The following is a 23080-nucleotide window of genomic DNA, read 5'->3' as shown; positions in this document are numbered from 1 at the left end:
ATCTGGAGTTAAAAGGAGAATGGATACAGGATTCCAGATGTATGCTGAAGTTATTCTGTGTTGTAGGAATTAGATGATTTACTAATCCCAGGAAACAGGCAAATGTTTGCTAACTCAACGACCATATCAACTTAATAAGGCCATGATATGACAGTGTTGTGTTTTGCAGCTTGCTGTGCTGCACCCGAGTGACCAAAGAGAGATCAGTTACTGCAGGCTAAAAAGAAGGAAATACGGGAATGAATCACCTGTTGGGGAAAAGGTTTTGGAAATTAAGAGAAACTGAACATTTGATGTAGAAAATGAATCCTTAAGATTCAGATTTTATTACATAAACACTGTATTTGGTGATTAATTATATTTTTGGCATGTGATCAGCAACTTATTTCCATTTTTCTCTGCATTTTTTCTCTTCACTCTGTCAACCTGAAGCATTTTATGAGCCGTCCTTACCAGAAGGGAGCTGCAGCTGCAGTAGCAGTTAATCCAATGACTTCAGGGTGCATGGCAACATCAAATCAGTCATAAATCATAATGCTTCTGTATTTTTGCATGCAAAGCATTAAAAACCTGCAGCAATTGATATTAAACATTAAATACAGATGTCAATAGAGTTAAATACTTGAGTGTTTGGTGAGATTGGCTTTTGATTATGGTACATAAGTGGTTAAAAAGCATTATGGCTGTGTGCTAGACTTGCCCTGTATCTATAGTACATGGCCTTGTGCCTGTAAATCAATAACAACCTTACATATGCCATAATGACGCTGTGTGTGTGTGCGTGTTCATGCTAAAGATTGAAATATAAAGACACAGTTGCCATGGAAAGGTACTTATCCTTGAAAATATGCCTGGAGGACATGAGAATAACACCAGACAGCAAAACTACGGCGTGCACACACAAAGAGCGCACATACATACACACGCGTGCTTTGTCATCTTCATCTCTAATTGGCCAACATGGCTCACTGAAAAGGCAAATCTGCCCATGAGCGCTTTTCTATATTCAAAATTTCCTCTCATCTCTTCCGATGTGGAGGTATCAGATATCCTCCGAGGTCCCCTTCACACATGCTTTTTTTTTCCTCTCTCTCTCTTGCTCACTTTCTCCCACTCAAGTTTATTTTTTATATAGCTTTTACGGCCTGTTGGGATATGAAATCTCGTATAGCCTAATTGGGACGCCGTGTGCTCTTTCGTCCAATCAGTCATGCCACGGATACGGCTCTCTTATCCATCCCATCACCACCGCTGTCCAAAAACAAATGGGAGCTGCCAAAGCCCACAAGGTGCGCTGGACTTCAGAGGAATAGCTTTTTATTGCATTCTTTTTTTTTTTTTTTTTTCTTTAAATCACCCCGTATCTGCGTACATCAGTAAATCAGATGCATTCACTCAGATAGTTCATAAATTACCACGGGCGACATGCCAGAACAAAGGATAATCTGTCCAAATTGTACAAATGGGTGTAAACTCATAAAGCTGTGTTTTATTGAGGAGACTGAGGGTGGAGGAGTGGAATACAGGTCCAACATAAACAAATGCTTAGAATGATTTGTGCTCAACAGACTCAGTGACACAGAAGTCTGGTCTCTCCTTTCATCTCCTTTCCTCTGAGTGGAGTTTGGTGTTTGTGTATGCCTGTGTGTCCTCCTCTCCTCTTTTGCCTTGATGTATTGAATGTAAGAACGGACATGAGGCCACTACGCAAGAAGCGGGTTGCATCAGTGGAAATACCTTTTCGTAGTCCTGCGTTTCAGTGCGCTTGGCCGGCTTAGTCAGACGTCTCCTTCGCAAGATCTCTCGTCTGCGTGTTTATGCAAACGCACACCACACACTCTTTTCCCAGGAAATTGGACCCCTCTTTTGCAGTAGTACTCAAAGTGCTTTTTCTCACCTCCTGGGTAGCTGTGCAGCATCAGTGCTGAGCTTCCAAAATAATGCACGCGACTCTTCTTTTCCCCTGTCTTGTTGCGCATCAGCCCTGCAGAAAAGCAGCTATTTTATCACGTTGATTGTCTGTATTGGTAAATCCTGGTGACCATACCTTTGCTAATTCTTCTCTAGAGATTTCAGAGATATTCTTGTAGTGGTGTTTGATCTAAAGACTTGGGATCACCCTTTGTGCAATGCCACCCAGGATGCAGATGTGTAAGACACAACACTGCCAAATCCAAGCATCCTGCCACACATTTAAGTCTGATGAGCAGGCTTTTTCCGTAAAGAGTGTCTATTAATTTTGTAGTGCAGCAAGGTATGTGTATCACTTTATTCATCAGTTTCTGTAATTCTGACAGGGAGGACAGTTTCCTTTTTCTGGAGAAACAGATTAATGTTTTAACTCAGCCCACGTCACAATGACTAGTCACTGTCCTGTAGCTTGATGCGTCACTGGAAGAAGTGATGGAAGTGAGGAATTCAGAAATATCACAAATTTATTGCAAATGTATCCTCAGTTTACTTTGGTTTGATTCATCCCAGCAGGAGACACACTGTTGGACGTCTTTTAGGGCTCACACTGCCATATTACTGTTTGGAGACCTGTCATCTTGTGGCATTATGATACTTTTCAGAGCAGGGAAAGTCAAAGCAAAGTTTGTTCTGTTAAGTGATGCTGCACTTCTTCTTTGGTGGTCCTACCAGCTGAGGGCTCATAACGAAACGGGGGAATCTGAGCAACTGCGTTCGACATCGTCTAATTGGCTTGTGTTGCGTTCTCAGCAAAGCAAACCGCAACGTCAGCTCAGAAATCCACGTTTTGAGGCTGTTTCAGTGTGATAGTTTGATGCACATGTGAGTTTGAACCGCTTTGTTCTCACCTGACCTTAAAGGAGTGAAGAGAATTGAACCTGAAGAACTAAAATATGCCATTTCTTGATAAATTATCTCATTGGTGAGTCACTAATTTGTTATTTTTCTTATTTTTCCTCATGTTTGCTGTTCTTAGAAGATCATACAAATTCTATAGTGTATACATCTTCAGATTTGCAGTCATCGCATTCAAACTCGACCGCTCTTGGATGTTGGTGCATTAATTTGCAGGAGGACTGAGTGCAAGCAACTGAATCAAGGACAACAGTCCGCTAAGAAGAACCATTTATCAGTCGCTAAAATATGTTGCCCTGAGAGATGTCTGCGCGAAAAGACAAAGGCAAATCACTTGCAGGCAGAAAGGCTTTTGCATAGAACCCAAGTCAGAACAATTTGGCAATAACAAATTCATATTATTTCTTTTTAGAAAATGGCACCAGAGCTTTTTTTTTTTTTCTCTCTCTCAGCAAAGCACTTCATTTTCTCCTCTTAATGACAATGAACATAAAACAGCAGGTCTCAATGTAATATTCTTAATGAGGACAGCAGGGTCTGATTTTAGACTGATCCCCAGCCAGCCATTCCTCTCAGCCAGCCAAGTCTTAACAGTTGGCACTAGAAGGGCACCGGGGTTAAGAAGTTTTTTTTTTTTTTTCCTTTTCTGTGCCACATAAATGCACACATGTTGTAATTGCTTTGCGCACACACTGGCCAATGTTACTATTACTGATATTTCTGTGTGCTCCAGGAGTCAGAATCATTCACGCGATGCCTGTTTTTAGTCAGATGATTAGAGAATAATACAATTTTCCAGTGGTTGCTTTATTACCAGCATAATGATATCAGGCCTTGTTTTTCTTTTTTCTTTTTAACCAAGCAAGTCCATTTGTGCTTTTATTTCTCCTGTAGCGTGCTACCTGTCAGTTACAGGACTGTAAATCTATCATGTTTGGAAACAATACTTGATGTACGTCCGTGACTCAGCGATAAAGTGTGACAGGAGAGCCGGGCTCGGTTTACACTGGGCTGTGACTTCTCGTGAGCCGGGCATGGAAGGAGGGCACGGAGACAGCACCCTGATTACAGAGCTCGCACAAAGAGAGCTTTAATCTCTTGTTCAAAATTGAAACCACAACAAACAGTAAAAACAATGAACACTGTCACATTGGACAATTTAATTAAAATCCGTTATGAAACCTCTGTTTTATGCCCTGTGCCTGTTCTTGATAAATAGCCGTTGTCGGTAAAGGCAGTGACATGAGCAGAGACACCAGCTGTCTTCTGCACATTACACTGGAGGGATATGAGGTAAGAAAATACATTGCCCCCATGACAGACTTTAATGAAAACCTACAGACTGTAATGTTTGCTTATATTAAACTGTAAAATGAGAGCTATAAGTGACCGGTTAAAAGTTTAGGATGGCGTGCCAACATGCAGTCGACTTAACGTCGGCACTTTCACACATTCTTCACCTGATTTGTTGCATGTTGGTAACAGTGTCCATTTGAACATTTGAAGAGGTTTTATTCCACCACAGGATTCACGTTCTAATGCAATCCAGCACTGCTGGTTTGACAACACATAAAGCATTTTAATTCACAGTGAATGAATGTAGTATCTCTGAGTCAGCTGCCTCCAGGGGACGTCTGATTGAATAACACTCATTGTGGCTTCTCGAAGACCGCTACAGATCTCACACGCAGTTTCTCATTATCACTTTAAAACCTGTTTGTTGGCACTCTAAAGCACCTTTTTTTTTTTTTTTTTTTTACACTTTCTCAGTCTTTTCTCTAAACTGAATCATCCGAAGGTTAACACTGTTTTAAGATACATTTTCAAAAGCTTTAAAAGCATACTTTTTATATACAGTTTATATGCAGTTGATGAATTATAGTTCACTTTGTGTGAGTGTGCGTCGTTGTTTGTTGAGTTTGGCCCACCAAAGCTTCCAATCCGGCCCACAGAATATCAGTGAATTCAGAAAATATGTACATCTAACATTACTCACCAGTGAAAGAGGTCCAGTCCGTCCTGAGAGTGATCGTTGATTAGCTTGGCAACAAGCCAAGAAGTCCTCAATTTGTTGATAATCTATTGTACAGAATCAGATTATTCTCTAACTCCATCCTCTCTTCTCTGTGGAGCCACCATCAAACTGCAGTGCTCACAGGCTGCTCATTCCCTGGCTGGACTACGGCAGGTGACTCCAGAGGTGTCGGAGAATCACAAAGCTTGTCTCTTCGACACGAGAGGCATCACTTGGGTTTATTTTCACTGGCCAACTGTTGTATTGAGTCTAAAACGTTTGCCTCCTGGGATCCTGAAGAGGAGTTTTTTGGTGCGATGAGGACCCATTCATTGGTAATTGAACTGTGGGTTTTGTGTTCAGCACTGACTGCCTCCTTGGTGGAAGTGTGAGAGCGTTTTATAGTTAATTATCTAGCTTAGAAAAATTCTGGCCCTTGGATAAATGTAGTTTAGGACCTCTTCTACAAAAGCTCTTGGTGCATTTATGACCCAGTGAGGTGGGAGTAAATTGAGAGTATCTGCTCTCTGAATTCAAGCTCTGAAAACTTCCCATGGCCCAAAACAGCACTTACAATAAATTAAGAACCACCAAAGCTCGTCTCCGTCTTGTCACCATTGTCATCATGTTAAGCACAGTGTTTTGTTTTTCAATCCCTTCACTGATTTTATTTTTCATTTATGTGATTTAATTGAAATTGACAATTGCGGGTTGAAACTCTTTTGTGTGTACTTCATGGAAAAATGTTGCTTAGCGAGCAACTACTGACAAAGAAATACTTTAACGTGAAGCCACTGCTCGCCATCCCGGTGAATCTGTTTCTCCCATGTGGATTCGCGGCTTCTAACCTCAGATCGGGTGTAAGGAACTTTGAATACAGTCCCCCTCGACACAATGGCAATTGGTGTTTGAAGCGCTGTGTTTACTTGACTACATGGACTGTTTTCTCACACCGCTGTGTATTTTCTGCATTAGCAGTTGCGTGAGGCAGAAGGGAAGGAAAGCAATCAATGACGGACACAGGGAATGAAGTATGGAAGTTGGGAGGGAGAGAAAACAAGTAGAGGTCTGACAGGAGATTGGAAGAAAGTGCAGCTGGTGGAGGAGTGATCCTTTCCAAGTTTCTGCATTTCTTTTTTTCCCCCCACAAATCTCTGTCACCCTTTTGCTCCCTGCACAGCCCCTTCCCCTTTGCAAGGCTCTGAGTCAGTTCTGTGTGTTTATGTGTGCGCACAATTGTGGTTAAATGTATACAACCATTTGTGTTTGCATGTGTGGCCGGTAGATGTTTTGGTGGTCAAGCTCAGTGACGCTGGAAGACAAAGTGGGCCAGTACGCCCCCTCATTCCTGTCTTGTTATTTGTCTGTGTTTGGCTGGCCCACTTTCTGCTGTCTGCTGCTCTTTGCTGTTGTAGAATACATAGGTTTCCATCCTTAATTCAAGAGTTACCCACAAACATGTACGCATATACAGACATAAGATATCCATTTAATGTCAATTCTTACAGTGTTTCACCATTTTAGTAGATGATGGTGCACTAAAATTAATATGAACATATTGTTTATCACCCTTAACTTACCTGTAAAGGCCCTGTACACTGTGCCATTTGGGCTGGCCCAGACAAAAGATAACAGTTGTATGAGAAAGGTGGTGAAATCTCTTGATCAGTTAAAAATGGTGGGTTAGCTCCTACTACAAGGCACGTCCTATGGCTGATTTTATTTACATCAAAATTCATACAGTGTCAGAAATGTAGGATCAAAATCCAACAGTGTGACTGCTAATATGAGCCTTATTTACAAACCAGCCAATCAGAATACCGCACCGGTAAACTAGCATAATGCTACTGCTGAAAACACACATTCAGCATCAAAAGAAGCTAACAACACAGACCAACTAAAATGACAGCACCCTCTCAAACCAGTTTTTAAGTCTGTTATCACAGCATGAGTCCAAGGCACAGAGACCAGTAAATATACACAGGAAACAACAAAATATCCATGACGCCATATCAAGATCACCTGCATATTAAATGATGATTGTTGTGCTGTTTTATCAAAGTGTTAAGGCACATGTACGTGGACTGCTGCAGTCGTGCCTAGCTTAATGGGTATGCTGTTTGATATTACATGAATAATACTGCGGCTGACCACCACTGGGGTCTCTAACAACAACCACAGTTGCCTGGGCTGATTAAGGGGAGCAGTATATTCTACACAAAAATGAATTTGATGTGTTCTCATGGGCAGAATGGCAGGTTTACGACTGAAAGGAAGTGCTGCATTTGGTTTTAATCGCTGCGGTCTGCACAAGTTTTGCCAGCCAGAGTAGCTGAAATCTTCACCGCTCCCTGCAAGCTACCATCTGCACCTCAAAAGCGTCATGTGATCGGTTACAGCGCACGCATTTTCAGTTTGCCTCCATAGAACTATACAAGCTCTAGTATCACTGTGTGTTTTCATGTCGAGCTTGAAAGCTCCTCCAGCTGATGTGGTCATCATTAGATAAATGGACTAAAAGGATTTCTGTTCAGTTTAGGAAAAAGCGTAACACATGCATTGGGAGAGAATGAGCTGTTTTTTCTCCACAGGCATTTGGAAAGGAAATGGTTTTTGATGCCACAGGAGAAAATAGTTTCCAGTCGATATGTCACCCTGTCATATTTGCAATACCATATCTCCCATTTCCCATTACGACTGTGTGTGGGCTCACCTTTGAATGTGTCTGTCTCTGTGTGTGTTCACGCACAAGTCTTTGAATGATTAAGATGAAATGTTAACCTTAACGAACAGGGCCCACATTAAAGAGAGCTGCAGGGACGCTGCTGACCTCAAAGTGCAATTCATTGCTCAGCTGCTAAATGCTGATGAGTTATCACTTGATTGAATTGTGGTATCAGTCATTTTTTTTTTTCTCATCCCAGAGTCACAGCTGATGCACATACACACACTCCCGTCATCACACAGACAGAGTGAGAGTTTTTCGTTTCTTATTTTTCTTTCCCTGTCAGCAGTCTCCACACCCTCCCTACAGGTGTCCTGGTCCAATTCCCTCTCTGTAGTAATAATAATAACAAAAATAATAATTGATAACACAGTACAGGCCGATCCAGCCAGCATGTGCTGATTTTTGTACCGGCCATGGAGCGCTGACGTGATTTTCCCTGCCTTTTTTTTTTTGTCTGCATGATTTTGATGTGCGTGCGTGTGCTCGCCTGTGTTCTTGGCTGACTTTCTTGTGTGTAAGCCACTACTTTCCCACGTTGTGGACTAGGGTCTCCCACAGGCCTCCCTCCATGTCCCTCTCTCTCTTCACTCTTTCTTTACTTCCCTCCCTCTCTCTCTATCTCCCCTTCAGTCTCCCTCCTCTCCTTTTCTTACCCCTCTCTCTCCTCCTCTCTGCACCTGTACTCGGCGCTCCAGCCCCAGCTGCTTCCATCTCAGCTCAGCGCTGTTGGCCGGAGCCCATGTTGCACTTGGCATGTCCTCTGAGACCCTGGGGCCACACTTGACGTGCGAGGGCCAGGCAGGCCCCCGCCCAGGCAAGGCTCCCGTGGCCAGGAGTAGCTGAGAGCAGACGGATGAGAGCAGGGCTGTGGGCTGGAGAAAGACCTGCTGGAATTCTGGGGCTGAAACGCTGATTCATTGTTAGGCCTGCTGAGCAGGAGACCGAGGAAAGACTTGAGGAGACGTTAAGAAAAAGGACACATGTGTTGTTAAAAGATACTTTTGCCAAAAGTATCTACATTTAGCTTCTGGAGAACTCAACCAGGTTCACAGTTGATTCCACTTTATCACAACTTGGCTCTTATTTTCGTAGTTTTGGCCATAGTTCTAATAACACTGTACTCACCAATAATGACAGAATGTCAGAATTTCAAACTTCAGTACAGTAATAGTATAAAAAAAAAAAAACAATACCTAGTACCTTTTGATACTGCTTATTAGCAACTTGTACAAGGTGCTGACACAGAAAGTCACTGAATACTTTGGAATAATGTTGTAGAATTTGTCCATTATTAACCACTACCTGTAAAACTAATGACACGCCCATCAGCTTCAGCTGTACTATGTCCTAAGTGGTAATTAGCAAATGTTAACATGTTAACAAGCTAAACTAAGTTGGTAAAGATGGTCGATATTGTACCTGCTACACTTCAGCTTGCTAGCACTGTCATCTGGAGTGTGTTAGCAGGCTGATTTTTAGCATTTAGCGCTAAGAACTGTCGTGCCTCAGTGCAGCCTCGCAGGGCTGCTTTCATGGCTGTTGACTTTCTGTCCTGTTATACTTTAAGAGCCACAGTTTTAGTTTTCAGACATCAAAAAGCACTTGTTGGGCTGCTGTTGAATCTGGTGCTTTAGCTTGAGAGCTCTTCATTTAATGATTAGCATGTGTGCAGTTGTGATGGAGACTGCAAGAGGTTCCAGTTTTTCCTGTCGTACATATTCGAGCTTCTTGGGTTTTTTGAGCGTCTTGGGTTCCCCAAATTCCTATCAAGTATTAAATCTCTCATCTCACGGCCGCTGCAGTACCAAGTCAGATGTTTTGGAATAGCTAAAAATGAATATATGAGATATATGTATGCGCAGAGAAAACGGATAGCTGCGAAAGCTTGTTTTAATTTTCTTGAGCATGCTGTGAGATAAACTCCACTACGTTCACAACTATTGATTTTCAGTCCCTCATTAAAAGGCCAGAGCCTTGACCAAACGTGAAAATATTGAATGCATTTTGGCGCCAGACTCTAATCAAGGCACGGTTCCATAAATCACAGCTGTTGCTATCAATTTGTGTCCACCACATATGCTGGGTGTATGTTTTTGTGAATGTAAGTGTGTACTGGCAGAGAAGAAAGAGGACGGGGAGACGGAAATTAAAAAGTTTGGATTCCTCCTTCTCTTGTTAGCTTTCCCACTATTTCTCTTTCCTTGTCCTCGGTCCGGCAGACATTCTCAGCCCTTCTCCCCCTGACCCAGGAGGGGGTATCACACACGCGGACTCGCAGACCCCTAAATCTGCTCGGTGACAGCTCAGTCCCGCTCTGTCAGGACCCAAAGAAAGAGAGGAAAATCTATGTTCGGGGCTAGAAGAAAGAGGAGAGGATATATATGTCCCTGCGCTTTGTTTGGCATCTCTGAGCTGAGATTGAATAGCAAGACATCAGTCAAGTGCTTAGCCAACAGGCTATTGTGTTGTAATTGACCCTGACGAAGTGGTGGGCCTTTAATTTGGGAACAGTGTAAACGTTGTGAATTGATAACTTGGCTCATAACGTCTGATATATACCAAGAGCTTTTCTAATAATCTTTCCCTTCTTTTTGCTGTTATGTTCATTCCAGGTACCATTATCCTGTTCCTAAGATCTTCTATGTGCAGCTGTCTGTGGGGAGTCACGAGTTTATTGGCGAAGGACGCACCCGCCAAGCAGCCCGACACAGCGCTGCCATGAAGGCCCTGCAAGCCCTGCGCAATGAACCCATCCCTGAACGGCCACCACAGGTAAACACACTCACCTATAAACAGAGAGGCTTACACTAACAGTGCATGCTAATAGTTGTGACCATTTTAGACTAGTGAAAGTAAAAGATCTTCCATGTCTCACTCGTCTGGACGCCACCATAACTGTTCACCTCTGCCCTGTATTGTGCTAGTTGCATTTGTTTTGGCATTCCCGCTTAATGGACAAAATATTGTTTTATTAATGTATGTTGCTCTAAGTGTCCCAGCACAGGCAGCTGCAACAATATTTCCATTGAATTAGTATTATGCAATGACAGTGAATTATATCTAAATCACCATTTATTATTCTTAATGACTGGCTTAAGGAAAAGGCTGCATTATTCTTTGTTTTTCTTACTGTGTACAAATCCTTTGAGAAGGTAAAAAACCAACAATGCTCTCTCAGTGCTCTGTGGGACACAACCCGTTCACTCTCTCTGAGGATGGAAATCTTTCTCAATGTATTGCAAATGTTGTAAATAGTGCATTTGTTGAGGACGCAAATAGTGCCGATGTTCATTGCATTGAAGGAACCCAGTGCTGCAGTGTGCTTCATTTTTACCAACAATGGAGGCATATGGGACACAGGAGTTAGATCAATGATTCTTTGTCTACACACACAGTAATTTGACATGAGTTCCCAGCTGGAGATGAGATCTTTGAAATGCTTTTGTCCACATAAGAACTATAAACCCAAAAAAATTCAACTGTCACATAAAACAAAACAACTAGAAATCTTCACAGTTTAGAGGCTGTAACCAGGACATTTGATCCATTTTTACATGAAAAGTAAGCAATTAAAAACACTTGCAACACAACAAGTTGCATTTTTGGAGACATTACATAGATTTACCCAAACCATAACCAAAACCTGCCTAACCTTAATCCTAACACTAACCTTAATCCTAACACTAACCTTAACCCAGGTCTTCACCCTAAAGTTTAAAGGTTTACATTATGGGGACTTGTGTTTTGTCCTCATATGGAATGCAAGTCCCCACAATGTGACTGTGGAAACAGATTTATGTCGCCACAGCATGAGTAACTCATGACCACACACACACACATACACACACACACAGAGCTGTTTCCATCCTGCCCTGACGTTCTGCCATTCATCCTGTATATGAAAGGTCATTCCTCTCTCCACTCAAATTTTCCTCCAATTATTGCAGTCTCATCCCCGCAGCACTTTTATCACCTTGTGTCTGCTTTCACGCCAGATGACTGCCTCTCAGTTCGACCCCCTCCCACTTGAAAACTCTTTCTTTAATGAAAATTTACAGGATTTGATGTTTGTGCTCTCCCCAAAGAGGCTTTATTAGAAGTGATTTTTAGAGAAGATGAATGCGTAGCCACCTTTTCATCAGATTGAATTCAAATCCAGCTCAGCTGTAATTACTCTAATGTATCATTTAAGCTCTGTAGTCCCCATAGTTCAGTTGTCTTGTCTGGTAAAATAAAGGTAAAATAAAATAAAAATAAATTAGTTTGCACCTGGCAGGAGTGTATTTCCTCTTGCCAGTTTCTCCTCGTTTTTGTCCTTTTTCTTTCTGCCCACTCCCAATGTCACTGTACCTTTCCAGAGTTTCCCCTCGGGCATAGCTGTTAACTGTTGTTATCATCTCCCACCGGAAATCAAATTACCCCATATCCTCACCGCCTGGCATCGCTGATGGTTATTCAAAACGCTTTGGCTCCTCTCACTTGCCTGACTCGCTGTCTTGTGGCGTCGGCCTCTATAAATGTGCTCTTTGTTTGCTGCTGCTTCTGAGTCTTGCTTTACAAATTGAGGCACATTGTGTCTACACTATATGTCTGTCATTCTGTCTCCGAATGAGTGTGCGCGCTCTCACATGTGTAAATGTGTGGATGCCCTCGGGCTGAAAGTGTTCCTTGTTACTGTGGGCCAGTCAAACCTTTATTTTGAGGAAGACCACAGGTAAATATCAGTGACACGCTAATTGTGTTGTGTTTATCCACCAGTAGAGCAACAATATGTAACCCGAGGAAACACAAAAAAGCACCTTCAGCTTTACAGGGCTTCAGGCAATAAACATTATATAATGGAACTGCTGACTAACTCATAACTCCCTGCCAGTTAGTTTCGATGGCTGTGATGCTATTAAAATTGTGACAAACTCATGTTCAACAAGCACTTTCTGGGTTTTTTTTTTTTTAAATCTAGTTGTTTTCCTCACGATCAACAGTTTGACTGGGTATTTACGAGGGAAACTTTCTAGGAGAAAGGTGGCATTGTGGCACTGTTTGTGTGAAGGAAGATATATTTAGATCTGCAAAGTTGTAAACTTTCTAATGAAGTTTTTATGTTTTCCTCTGCATTGAGAGCCCCTTCCTCCCATCCTTTAATCTAGAATCCCTTTTCCCCATTATGAAGTCAGTTGCCGATGAACATCAAAGCACTATATGGTGGTTGCTTATAGCACTCTCTGTCCAGTAGATCTATAAGTAAATGCAGGACTGAGGTCACATTTAGCCCTATATTTGTCTTTTTCACTGGAAGGTTGTTGACCTGCTTAGTAATTCCAGTTTGTACATTAATACACCCCCACAGACACATGCAGACGCTTAACCCGGCAGCTTGTTAATGCAGCCTCGAGAGGGAATTCACACTATTAATCACATTCATCACAAATAGTGGCAGAGGGAGGGTAACCACGAAAACCATGAAGACATATTTGTAATGAAAGCAGTTCACAGAAGAAGAAGAAGAAGGGATGCGGCCCTTTGGACTGACTCAAGTCTGTCATGTCCACATATAATACAAGAGGCCTAAAATGAATCTCTCCCCACACACAAAACACACACACACATCTCGCCAATGTGAGGTCTTTCACCGGATGCAGTAGGTGTGTATCATACCATGTGACCGTGTTTCCTGTGAAATCCAAGAGATCTCACAGTATGAATCATGCATCGTATCAGGTCGCACAATGAGGCAGGAGAAGGGAAGAAGCCCAAAGGGAAAGACCGCAGCCATTCAGACTTAATCAGACAAAGAGCTGGACATGAGAAGATAAAGATCGAGACGGCACTCTGCCTTCCCATAGACAATTGGCACCAAAAAGCCCCTCGTTGTATGGCTGATCATGTGATCTCTATGACATGAACTAGCTTTCTGCATTAAGATAAGGGGCCGATAGCAAGACGTCTATTCAGAGGTGAACATCAATTGCTGAAAATCATTCTTATAGGTTCAAGTCTGTCTGGTCCACATTCAAACAACTGACTTAATAATTAAAACGTCATTCAGCTGTCCCAAGGCTCAAACCTGAGTCATCTGGTATGATGTCCAGAATTACTTCATAGATTCATGGGCGGCAAATGTTGCGGACTGAGAAAAATCTCCTCAAATTTTTAACATAGCAATGTTCTTAAGTCTGTGTGGATAAAAAGACAATGTGTGGTTATTCCACTGAAACCTGCTGGTGCTTTCCCACTGACCTTTTCCTCGGAGGATCAGCTCCATGTTTCACGCCTGATGAAAACTCAAATTTGAGCCTCTGTTCTCTAGTTTCTTCTTGCAGGAAGAGACAGTTCTTGATGTTGACAAATAATAATTTGACTATCTTGAGCAGAGATTTCATATACAAAAAAAATTCTCATATTTAATGGATTACCCCTTGAAGAGACCTTCCTGTGCAGACAGAGGACCACCAGTCGTGTCCTGGAATACCAGGTTCTCAAATCCATATCAGATAAGGATCATAGCCAGAAAACAGACAGGCTCCTCGTTGCAGCAGCTTGGCCGACATCCACCTCACAGGCGTGTAATTCTTGGTTTGATATGTGCCACGGTTTTGGGGTCACCCTGGTACTCAGGAAATGGAGACATTTTCTTTCCATTTAGTCTGAATAACCTCTACGTTGAACAGTGGTGTAATACTTAATTTAGAATTTTAAGAACTCAGACGTTTGCATCTGATCAGGAAGTCATCTAAAACTAAATCTCACTGTTGCTCCAACTTAATAACAACAGTGTCTGCTCGTGAAGGAACATTATAGGCAGCCTCGAGCGCTTTGTGTTCTCTACAACTCAGTATGGTTTCATATCTGAAGCAGAACATCAGTCTGCTTTAGCTTTAGAAGATACCTTTTCTTAATGCAGCTATTTCCACAGACACGATGTTTGATTTTCAGTTGATTGAACAGCGCCCACATGGTCTAATCCATGACTGCTTTTTTCACCCACACAGGTTTGGCTTCCTGAGTTCACCATGCCAGTAATGCTACTTCTGTGTGCTAGTCTAACCTAAAAAATCTACGGTTTATCTATCAGTCATTAACTGAAAAAACTGCAAAAGCCTTCTAGAAGGAGCTCCCTCCTTTTGTTTTTCTGTTTTGATTGTGATTGGGGACACACTGAACAGTTCATAAATAATAGATAAAACATTCCTTAAGCTAGTGTTACAGAACACAAGATCATTTGGAAAGCCGAAAGTAACGTCCTCTTTTCCCATTTTGAGCGTTGATCTTCTTTCCTTCTTTTCCAGAGCCCAGAGGAAAAAGGGGAGACTGAGGAAGGCAGCGACGCCAGCAAATCAGAGATCAGCCTGGTTTATGAAATTGCCCTCAAGAGGAACTTATCTGTCAACTTCGAGGTAAGGAAAGTACGGCAGAGTGAGGACACGGTATCCACAAAAAGCCACAGAAATATGGCTAAGTAATGGCATTATTATTGGTACTCCTGTGACTTGTAAGTCATGTTCTTCCTGTAAGTAAGCACAGAATGTCTCAGTATGAGGCCACACAGATAGAGAACGTATGAGTAGTCATGTGTTATCGGGGTTTTGTGAAATGTCATAATGCGGTAAGTATTACAAAACTAAACAACTCATTAAAAACTGAAGTCACACTGATAAACCCCTCATGATAAGGAAATACGAACATGAACACGAGGACCTATGTGTTTGCCCAGTTTTGCTTAATTTTCCCATCAGTGAGTTCGCTTATCGTAAAGAGAGTCAAAGGAATCTGTGCACAGGAAGTCACCTTTTAAAGCCTGTGGATATTCTTATGGTGCTAAGTTCAAAGTATTTAGAATGGGTTCTAATGGTAGTCAGTGTACAGTCCTGTGAAGCAAAAACAAAACAAAAAACACAAAATGAAACATGTATTTAACAACCAATGTTCATCTTTAAATTGTCTCTCTTTTTTTTTTAGCAGGAAATTTGATTAAACATTTATTTCTACACTTTTTGAAAACATCACACACGAGTTACCAGGTTAATTAAGTGTACCTGTACAATTCAATGTAATGCAATACAACACAATACATCTTTCTTTGTGAAGCAACGTCTAATTTCAACATTACCTTTTAAAAGGGGGTCAAAGTGATACACACCTGTGTTTAATATTCAAGACACTGTTTTCTATGGCTTTCGTTCTAAATCATTTTTTTTTTTAAAGAAGTCAAAGTCTCCATAATTCAAAATGACAGGTGAAACTTGGCATCTGGACAAGAATTCTCAATTCATTTTTTTTGGCATTGAGCAGTGCTTGCCTACACTTCATAACCAATTTAAGTCTGCAGCGATGAACCCAGTAAAGGTATGAAGGTATTAAGAAATGAAGTAAGTTAAGAATGAAAAAAATAAAATAAAATACATCCACATTATAATAGAAATAGTCCTGCTCCTTAATTTGCTCTGTTTACTGTCCACAGTATCACAGAATGATTTAATGTAATAAACAGGAGTCAAAATTCAAAACCTGCCTTTGACATTTGGAATGTTCTAGCGGTGAGATCCATTGTGGTTTCCAACCACAGGATGTTATTGAGAGCCAGACAGAGAGGAAGAGCTGTTGCCCTGCTCCTCTCTTAAACAGCTTCTGATGAGAGTCGTGGAGGCAGTCAATCCAGAGCTATTGACGTTAAAATACAAAATTCAGCTGCTCAGTGCCAAGCATCAAATTATCTTGATTTCAATGCATTACGTGGAAAGTGTTTCCAGCTGGAGATTTTCAGACTAAACTAAATTCCCTAAGTAACCAGCAGTGTTGCTTGCAGTCTCTCATTTGTGAGTTATTTGTCACACACCTGCAGCTGACTGTGACTGAGCTCTGTTAGTCCAGCACGTCCGAACCAATCAGTCGCTGTTGTCTGCTGAACCAGATCTCGTGCATCCTGATCTTTTGTGATCCAGAAATGAGTCATTTGTTGTCCTTTGCTGTGTGGAAGAGCGCCCCTGCTCTTTTTTTGTATGCGTTTCTTGAGCAAAGACATCATCAATTTGCTGGAAGTGAGCATCTGCGTGTGTGATACTGATATTGAAACCCCAGTGCTTTGTAGATTCTTTGGGATTTTCCTTTTCACATCAGGGCATTCTTAGTCAGTTTAACACCCAGCATGTAGTGACCATTAGAGGAAATGGATCTCATGCCACCTCTGCATCGGCTTGTTTGCTCTGCTGTGGTGTTTTCTATCTGGTAAGAGCATGTTCCTATTGACAGCTGCCTCTGGGAAAAGCTTTTTGGGAGGGTTGGCGATCTTGATCAACTCGGCTTGGAGCTGCCCACTGCTGGCTACTGGCATTTTCTGGATGAGATGAAGGTTAACTGCCTTGTTCAAGGTTTTAGTTTTGCTTAGCAAGATTCCTCTGAACATTACAGGGAATCCTATCACTGCTTTTCCAATCAATCTTCTAAATCCAGGAAGAAGCCTAGTGTGTCCTTACATGACCTGCTGGGTCCGTTCTCCCTGGCTTTCACCATATCTCAGCTGACTCATCCAATATTCACTCCCTGATCAGCCCCTCTTCTTCTACTGCACTCTGCAAGGTGCCAAAAACAAGGGAGGCTCAGTTTACTCTGTGTGCCCCCTCCCTTCCTCCACAGATTCCCTGCCTTCCACCTCTCCTACCATCACTCCCAAAAATCACACTGAGGGCGGTTGCGTTTGGAGGCGAGGGGGGCCGATGGGGGTGAGAGGAAATGGAGACGAGGATGGAAGGAAGTGAGGGAGGCTCTTCTCAGTTTGTTTACTTTGCTTGCTAATAAAAGTTTACACAGCATCAGGACAAATACCTGTAAAACTGCCCGATCCTGCCCTCCTTTGTTCGAAAAAAAGGCATTTGCTCATCAGAGCATGACATGGCTATCCTTCCTGGAACTGCTATTAATAATTTCAGCCAGCTAAATCTGGATTGATGCGATTCATCATCTGTCATGTCTTTGTCACTGTCAGCAATTACGCTTTCCGCTTTCATTTTCAGCCCTTCCAAATTGGAAGCTGACAGCGGCGGTTTTTCAAAGCGGACCACAGCCACATTCCTCCGAACACTTCTCTCCTCTGCTCGCTGTCACTCTGGAGACTGGCTGTTCATTACTGCCATCTGATCAGCAGTAAATCTGTAACTTCTCTCCACTCTGTCTTTCTTCCGCCATCCATCTACAGCTAATATTCAAGCTGCAATTTTAAGCTTGCTTTGCCTTTTCTGTGTTGTAGATAAGCGAAATGATTTAAATGGAGAGACACAGTAGAAACAGTCCAACAGTTTCCCTAAGTGCACTCAAAATCTGATTAGTTTTGTTCTCCAGTCACACCACATTTGTTTCCCTGTGCCATGTCAAACTAAACTGTCCGAAGGCCAGGCTGCATTGAGACAATTATCCTCTCCCCCTCGTACCCCTGATGGCTCTCCAGCAGATTCACTTTCATCCTCAATCAGCGTGTTGCATGCAACATGCTCTCACGCTGCCACTACGCTGTGGCAAGAGACCAAGTGTGAATTACACTTCTCTGCGGGTCTCCTCTTGCCCATTGGGCCCATTACATTATAACTCATTAGACAAAGTTTGTCCTCATCTCCTACGCTGCCGTGTCACATCCCCTTCACCTTGTCTTCATTGATGCACTGAGGACAAATGGCCAACACTCACACCCCAGTAACATTTGAACAAATTCAAACACATGCACGCACAGCTACATGTTCATGCACCGTACACGGTACCGTGACGGTCATCTCTCATGTGAACGCCTTTCATAGCAGCCATGTTTTCACATCATCTCATCCCTGCCCTCACTGGGGCATGAAATTACCCGTGAGTCACTGCAAGCGAGTGTCTGCTTTCCCATCCCTCTGCAACGATGAGGGTCGCCGCCACCCTGAGAGCCAGTTGGCTCATTTAATCCCCCCGTCAGGCAATATCAAACAGATGTCAGCATCAAAGAGGAACCAATCTATAAATCACAGCTTGTGTGTTGGATCAGAGGCTCCCTTTCCAAGGAGGACACAAGAGAAGAGGGTCCGGGCCAAGAACCACCCATCTTACAAGAAGCAGCTTCCCTCAGGGCTTGTCCATCCACCACTCGTCACAAAAGAGCCTTTCTTCCCTCTACCAGTCCCCACCATTGTCCTACCCTGCTCCCATAGCCTCCTCTTCAGAGTACCTGAGGTCTCGCATGCACGGATCCTCAGACTGCTCAGGGTATTAATGTCTCTATGAGAAGCCGAAGAGAAGGCCTCCCATGTTAGAGAAAAGAAGAGATGAAGAGACAAGAGGAGAAGGGGATTGGGGGAAAAAAATCAACATTGAATTACCAAGTGTTTCCTGTGTACAACCTGATCCTCGCCATTAGGAGGTAGACGGGTGTGTTTGTGTGTTTGTTTGCATGTATGTGTGTGTGCTTGTGCGTGTAAATGAATGGAGGTGCTGAAATCCCATCGGTGTGGCGCAGATCCCGTGTCGTCTGCCAGGAGACTGACTGCAGCTCGTCTGCCGCCATCCTGGGCCAAGAGTGTGTGACATGTGTGCACAGATACACACTTTGTCTCATGCTTTTTGTTGACTGTACCATATACCTTTACACGCTACATTTGATTTTTTTTTGGTTCCTGTCAGTGACTGCATGTTTTCGCTTTAGACAGATCAAGTGAATCTTACCAGCGCAACACTTCATCACATTCAGATCATCACTTATTCTCCGTATTCGGGCAGATTCCCAGACTGTTCTGGGTAAGCAGAGAGGAAAGCAGACAACCTGAAAAGATAAAACCCAAGAGCACTGACGCAGTAGCAAGCCTGCTTGAACATTTCTGAACACATTATATCTTTTATTAAATCCAAACAAAAGCCAAAGCGTGTAAGCACCTTGGTAGCCAAATGGTTATAGTGCATGCATTGCCAGATTGTTGCATGTCATATCCCTCTCTCCTCCCCATTTCCTGCCTGCCTCTTCGCTTTCAAGCTGTCCAATAAATGCAAAAATGCATAAAAAGTACCTTAAAACCCCCTTTAAAAAAGTCTTGTTGCCTGACAAACAGTGATGTCTAACAGAGGTTCCTGGTCTGAATCAAACCAGGAACTTTGTGTTCAACCGCCACGAGTGTGTTTATTTCTTGGTCAGCTGACCATCTTGGTCAACCACGTGAAATGACTAGTCACACATGTTTAGAAGGGCCTTGCAGAGCTTGAACAAGTGATTAAGTGAGCCCAGCAATAGCACTGAGGACAGCAAAGAAGAATCCCTGTCCTGCACAGCCCGTCGGCAACAGATACACAAATACCATCTACGTTCTGTCAGTTTTTTCTCCAAGTGACATAATCTCAGCTGAGCAGTGGCCAGTTATTTGCAGTGTCACCATCGACACGGTAGAGAAAGCTCAGAAGTGCGATGCATCAAGTCCCATTGAATGTTGTAATGTACAAGAAGCTGCCATGTTGCATTTCCTTTTAGTGGTGATGAGCAATACCAGAACAGATCCCCTGGGTGGGAGTGAGTTTGGCTGTGAGCTTGGACAGCTAGTGCTCCAAGGCTTCCCTACAACACACATCCTTACATATACTAAAGTCATTCTGCAGCACTGCTGACAGGTACATTGACAGCAAACACGAGGCCAGTGTCAGCCATGGAAACTAGTGTCCTGCAGTTATTCAAATCTCAGTATAACCTTCAACTACATGTGCATTATGTTTCTGCATTGTTGTAGGAGTTATGCCAAGGCATGTTTTTTTTTTTTTTTTTTAAGTCTGTTTTATCCATTTCTGAACATTCAGTAATCAATCGGGCTTTTCTGTCTTTGCTTGGTTTTCATGCATCAGCCTTGCATTGTCATTTTAGCATGTTGAACAAAACACAAGTTTGTCTGGCTATAGTTACGTAGTGGGGAAGGAGGGGTGTGCACACATTATCCTTTGTTCTCCTCAAGGTCTGGTATTAGTCTGTGTTGATGTGTGAAGTATTTGAGGAATGCTCAAGGTTCCGCTTATCAGTTTAATCTGTTTTATCGGTCACTGGGTTCAAATTAACTGTTTCTAGATTGCATCTGATTGCTACAATTTGTGCTGTCTGCACCACAAATTGAGCTCAAATAAAGGAGAGCAGGAAAGAGAGAGAGAGAGAGGGGAGGCGGAGGGAGGCTGTTCGAGAGAGGAGTCTAAAGAAACATTTACAGTCAGCAGCTACAGCTAGAGGGAGAGCGAGGGAGGAAGTCAGTGAGCTGTGAATCGAAGAAGGCGTCCACATTAGCCAAGCATGTACTGTTGGACTCAGTAAGTGTGTGAAACCTAATTCTTCCTCCAGTGTGTTTTCCTAAATAAGGTTGAAGAGAACCACACCTGCTACACACACACACACACACACACACACACACACACACACTCACACTCACACTCAGACACTGTTCTCGGACTTCACAGGAAGTAGATGTGATTGCAGAAGCATGACCTAACGCCAGCCGGTGTTTGTTTTAGGTCTCCCAGGTGACCAGAGGCTAGAGGAAGGAAACTGAGCCCTCAACACTAGAGACGGTCATCTAGGAACATGTTCCTCTTCGTATGTGTGTTTGTACGTCAGTGTGTGTGTGTGTCCTGTTGTATATGAGTAACACGCGCATATGGGTGGGTAGTGCTGTGACCATCGAGAACAGATGTTTTGGACCACCTGGTGTAGCTGCTTACAGAGTGCGCTGCACACACTCCCTCACACATATGATGCACGACAAAAGCATTCACATTCACATTCATTCAGTTTTTTGTCCTTTGTCCTATAAAACACAAACTTAACTGCAAGATTCATCTACATGAGTCCCTCTTTTCCAAACTGTTCGTCCTGCATTCCCCCCCCCCCAGGTGTTGAAGGAGAGTGGCCCCCCACACATGAAAAGCTTCCTGACCCGCGTCAGCGTGGGGGAGTTTTCAGCTGAGGGCGAGGGCAACAGCAAGAAGCTGTCCAAGAAGCGTGCCGCTCTGTCCATCCTGCAGGACCTGAAGAAGCTGCCCTTCATCCCTGCCGTGGAGAAACCCAAGACGCACTACAAGAAACGCACCAAGACCATCCTCAAGGTATGGCAGCTGGGGTGTGGACCAGGAGAAGCTGGGGTCCGGGCGGGCAGACATTCTGTGAGGTGCACATTGACGTGTGAATTTTGTATACTGTTACACCCCTCGAGTTAACCATTGTGTGTCTCCTCTTTTCCTCCCAGACAGGACCAGACTATGGCCAGGGCATGAACCCGATCAGCCGTCTGGCCCAGATCCAGCAGGCCAAAAAGGAGAAGGAGCCAGAGTACCTGCTGCTCTCTGAAAGGGGGATGCCCCGACGCCGGGAGTTCATCATGCAGGTAAACAATGGTTTTCTTACATGTTCTCTTTCTTATTACAGGTGTGCTGCTAAAAGTTAGCTTTCATACGAGGGTTTTTTTAAGTTTTAGCCAGTGGGATTAAGTTGAAGAAGTAGTGAACAGATGGGGGTTATGTATACACAGGAAGAAGAAGAAGCTTAACTGTTACATGCTGAATTTTACTCCATATCCGTGTCCACACAGCGTGAGCAGCAGTGCCCTGTCTGTGACTACGCAGGATGCAATCAGGCTCAAAAATTGAGTGTAGGTCACCAGCATTTTGACAGCTCTACGAGCCCATCACAGATTCACTGTAGTGACGAGCGTAAAATGGGCAAAAATAGACTCGGTGAGCGAAGCACCTTCCCTCACCTGCTGTGACTGACCAAGAACGAAAGCCAGTGGCAGAACAAGACGAAACCTTCTCTGTCTGGCCAAAGGTAGCCAGCACCAGCATCTTTTCACTAGAGCACTACTTTCTTGGTTTTCCCCAGAGACTGTTATCTGGTTTCCTGTTTCAGTGTGCGTAGAACCAGTCCAATCCTGTGTACAGTCAGCAAACTCCATGTTGTTGGAGGACAGGGCCTGAAGCAGTTAAAGCTGAAGAACATATTAATACCTTATCCCAAAGTTCTGGACTCAGCTTTGTTCTTTTAAGTTCTGTCGACATTTTCATTGTGAGCTGCACAGTGGACAGTGACAGAGTAGGTTTCAACAAGTATCTTCAGCAGCGACTGAGCCCTCTGTGTCACTGATGATTAATTATTCAGATGAATTGCAATATTAATGCTTTGTGTTCAAGCAGCGAGGATTTCAGAAGAGTCAGAAGTTCACTTGACAAGTGAATTTAGCTGCAGTGCGATTGTGCACGTTGTAGATGATTTCTAATTCAATTGGAAATTCTCTCGTGTGCACTGTTTGAGTCCTGGGCCTCCCTCTCACTGCCCCTCTCTCTCTTTTTCTCTCGCTCCTTTCTCACCCTCTCTGGGTCTCATCCTCCCCGTTCTCTCTTAAAAAGTCCTGTTTGATATTCATTATTTTTATAGCATGCGTATAAAGCTCAGAATAGACGAACATCCATGTTTACGGCCCTGTTTTCCTCGATGGAGCAGCCAACTGTTTTGTACGATTAAATTGCCATTTCAAGCTGTTGCT

At 43.1% G+C, this 23080-nt stretch overlaps 1 protein-coding gene across 1 annotated transcript in view; it reads left to right on the top strand.

The window, feature by feature from the left end:
* The window catches only part of stau2 (staufen double-stranded RNA binding protein 2), an 83507-nt gene that overhangs the window by 8783 nt on the left and 51644 nt on the right, over window positions 1–23080 (top strand). The window contains exons 6-9 of the mRNA XM_076761358.1: window positions 10181–10340; window positions 14855–14962; window positions 21435–21647; window positions 21788–21925. Coding sequence (XP_076617473.1) covers window positions 10181–10340; window positions 14855–14962; window positions 21435–21647; window positions 21788–21925 — 619 coding nt within the window. The remainder of the gene's footprint in view (window positions 1–10180; window positions 10341–14854; window positions 14963–21434; window positions 21648–21787; window positions 21926–23080) is intronic.

Source organism: Chaetodon auriga, chromosome 21 (assembly GCF_051107435.1).
Source record: "Chaetodon auriga isolate fChaAug3 chromosome 21, fChaAug3.hap1, whole genome shotgun sequence".
Classification (NCBI taxonomy): Eukaryota; Metazoa; Chordata; class Actinopteri; order Chaetodontiformes; family Chaetodontidae; genus Chaetodon; species Chaetodon auriga.
This window is presented reverse-complemented; position numbering and strand designations above follow the sequence as displayed.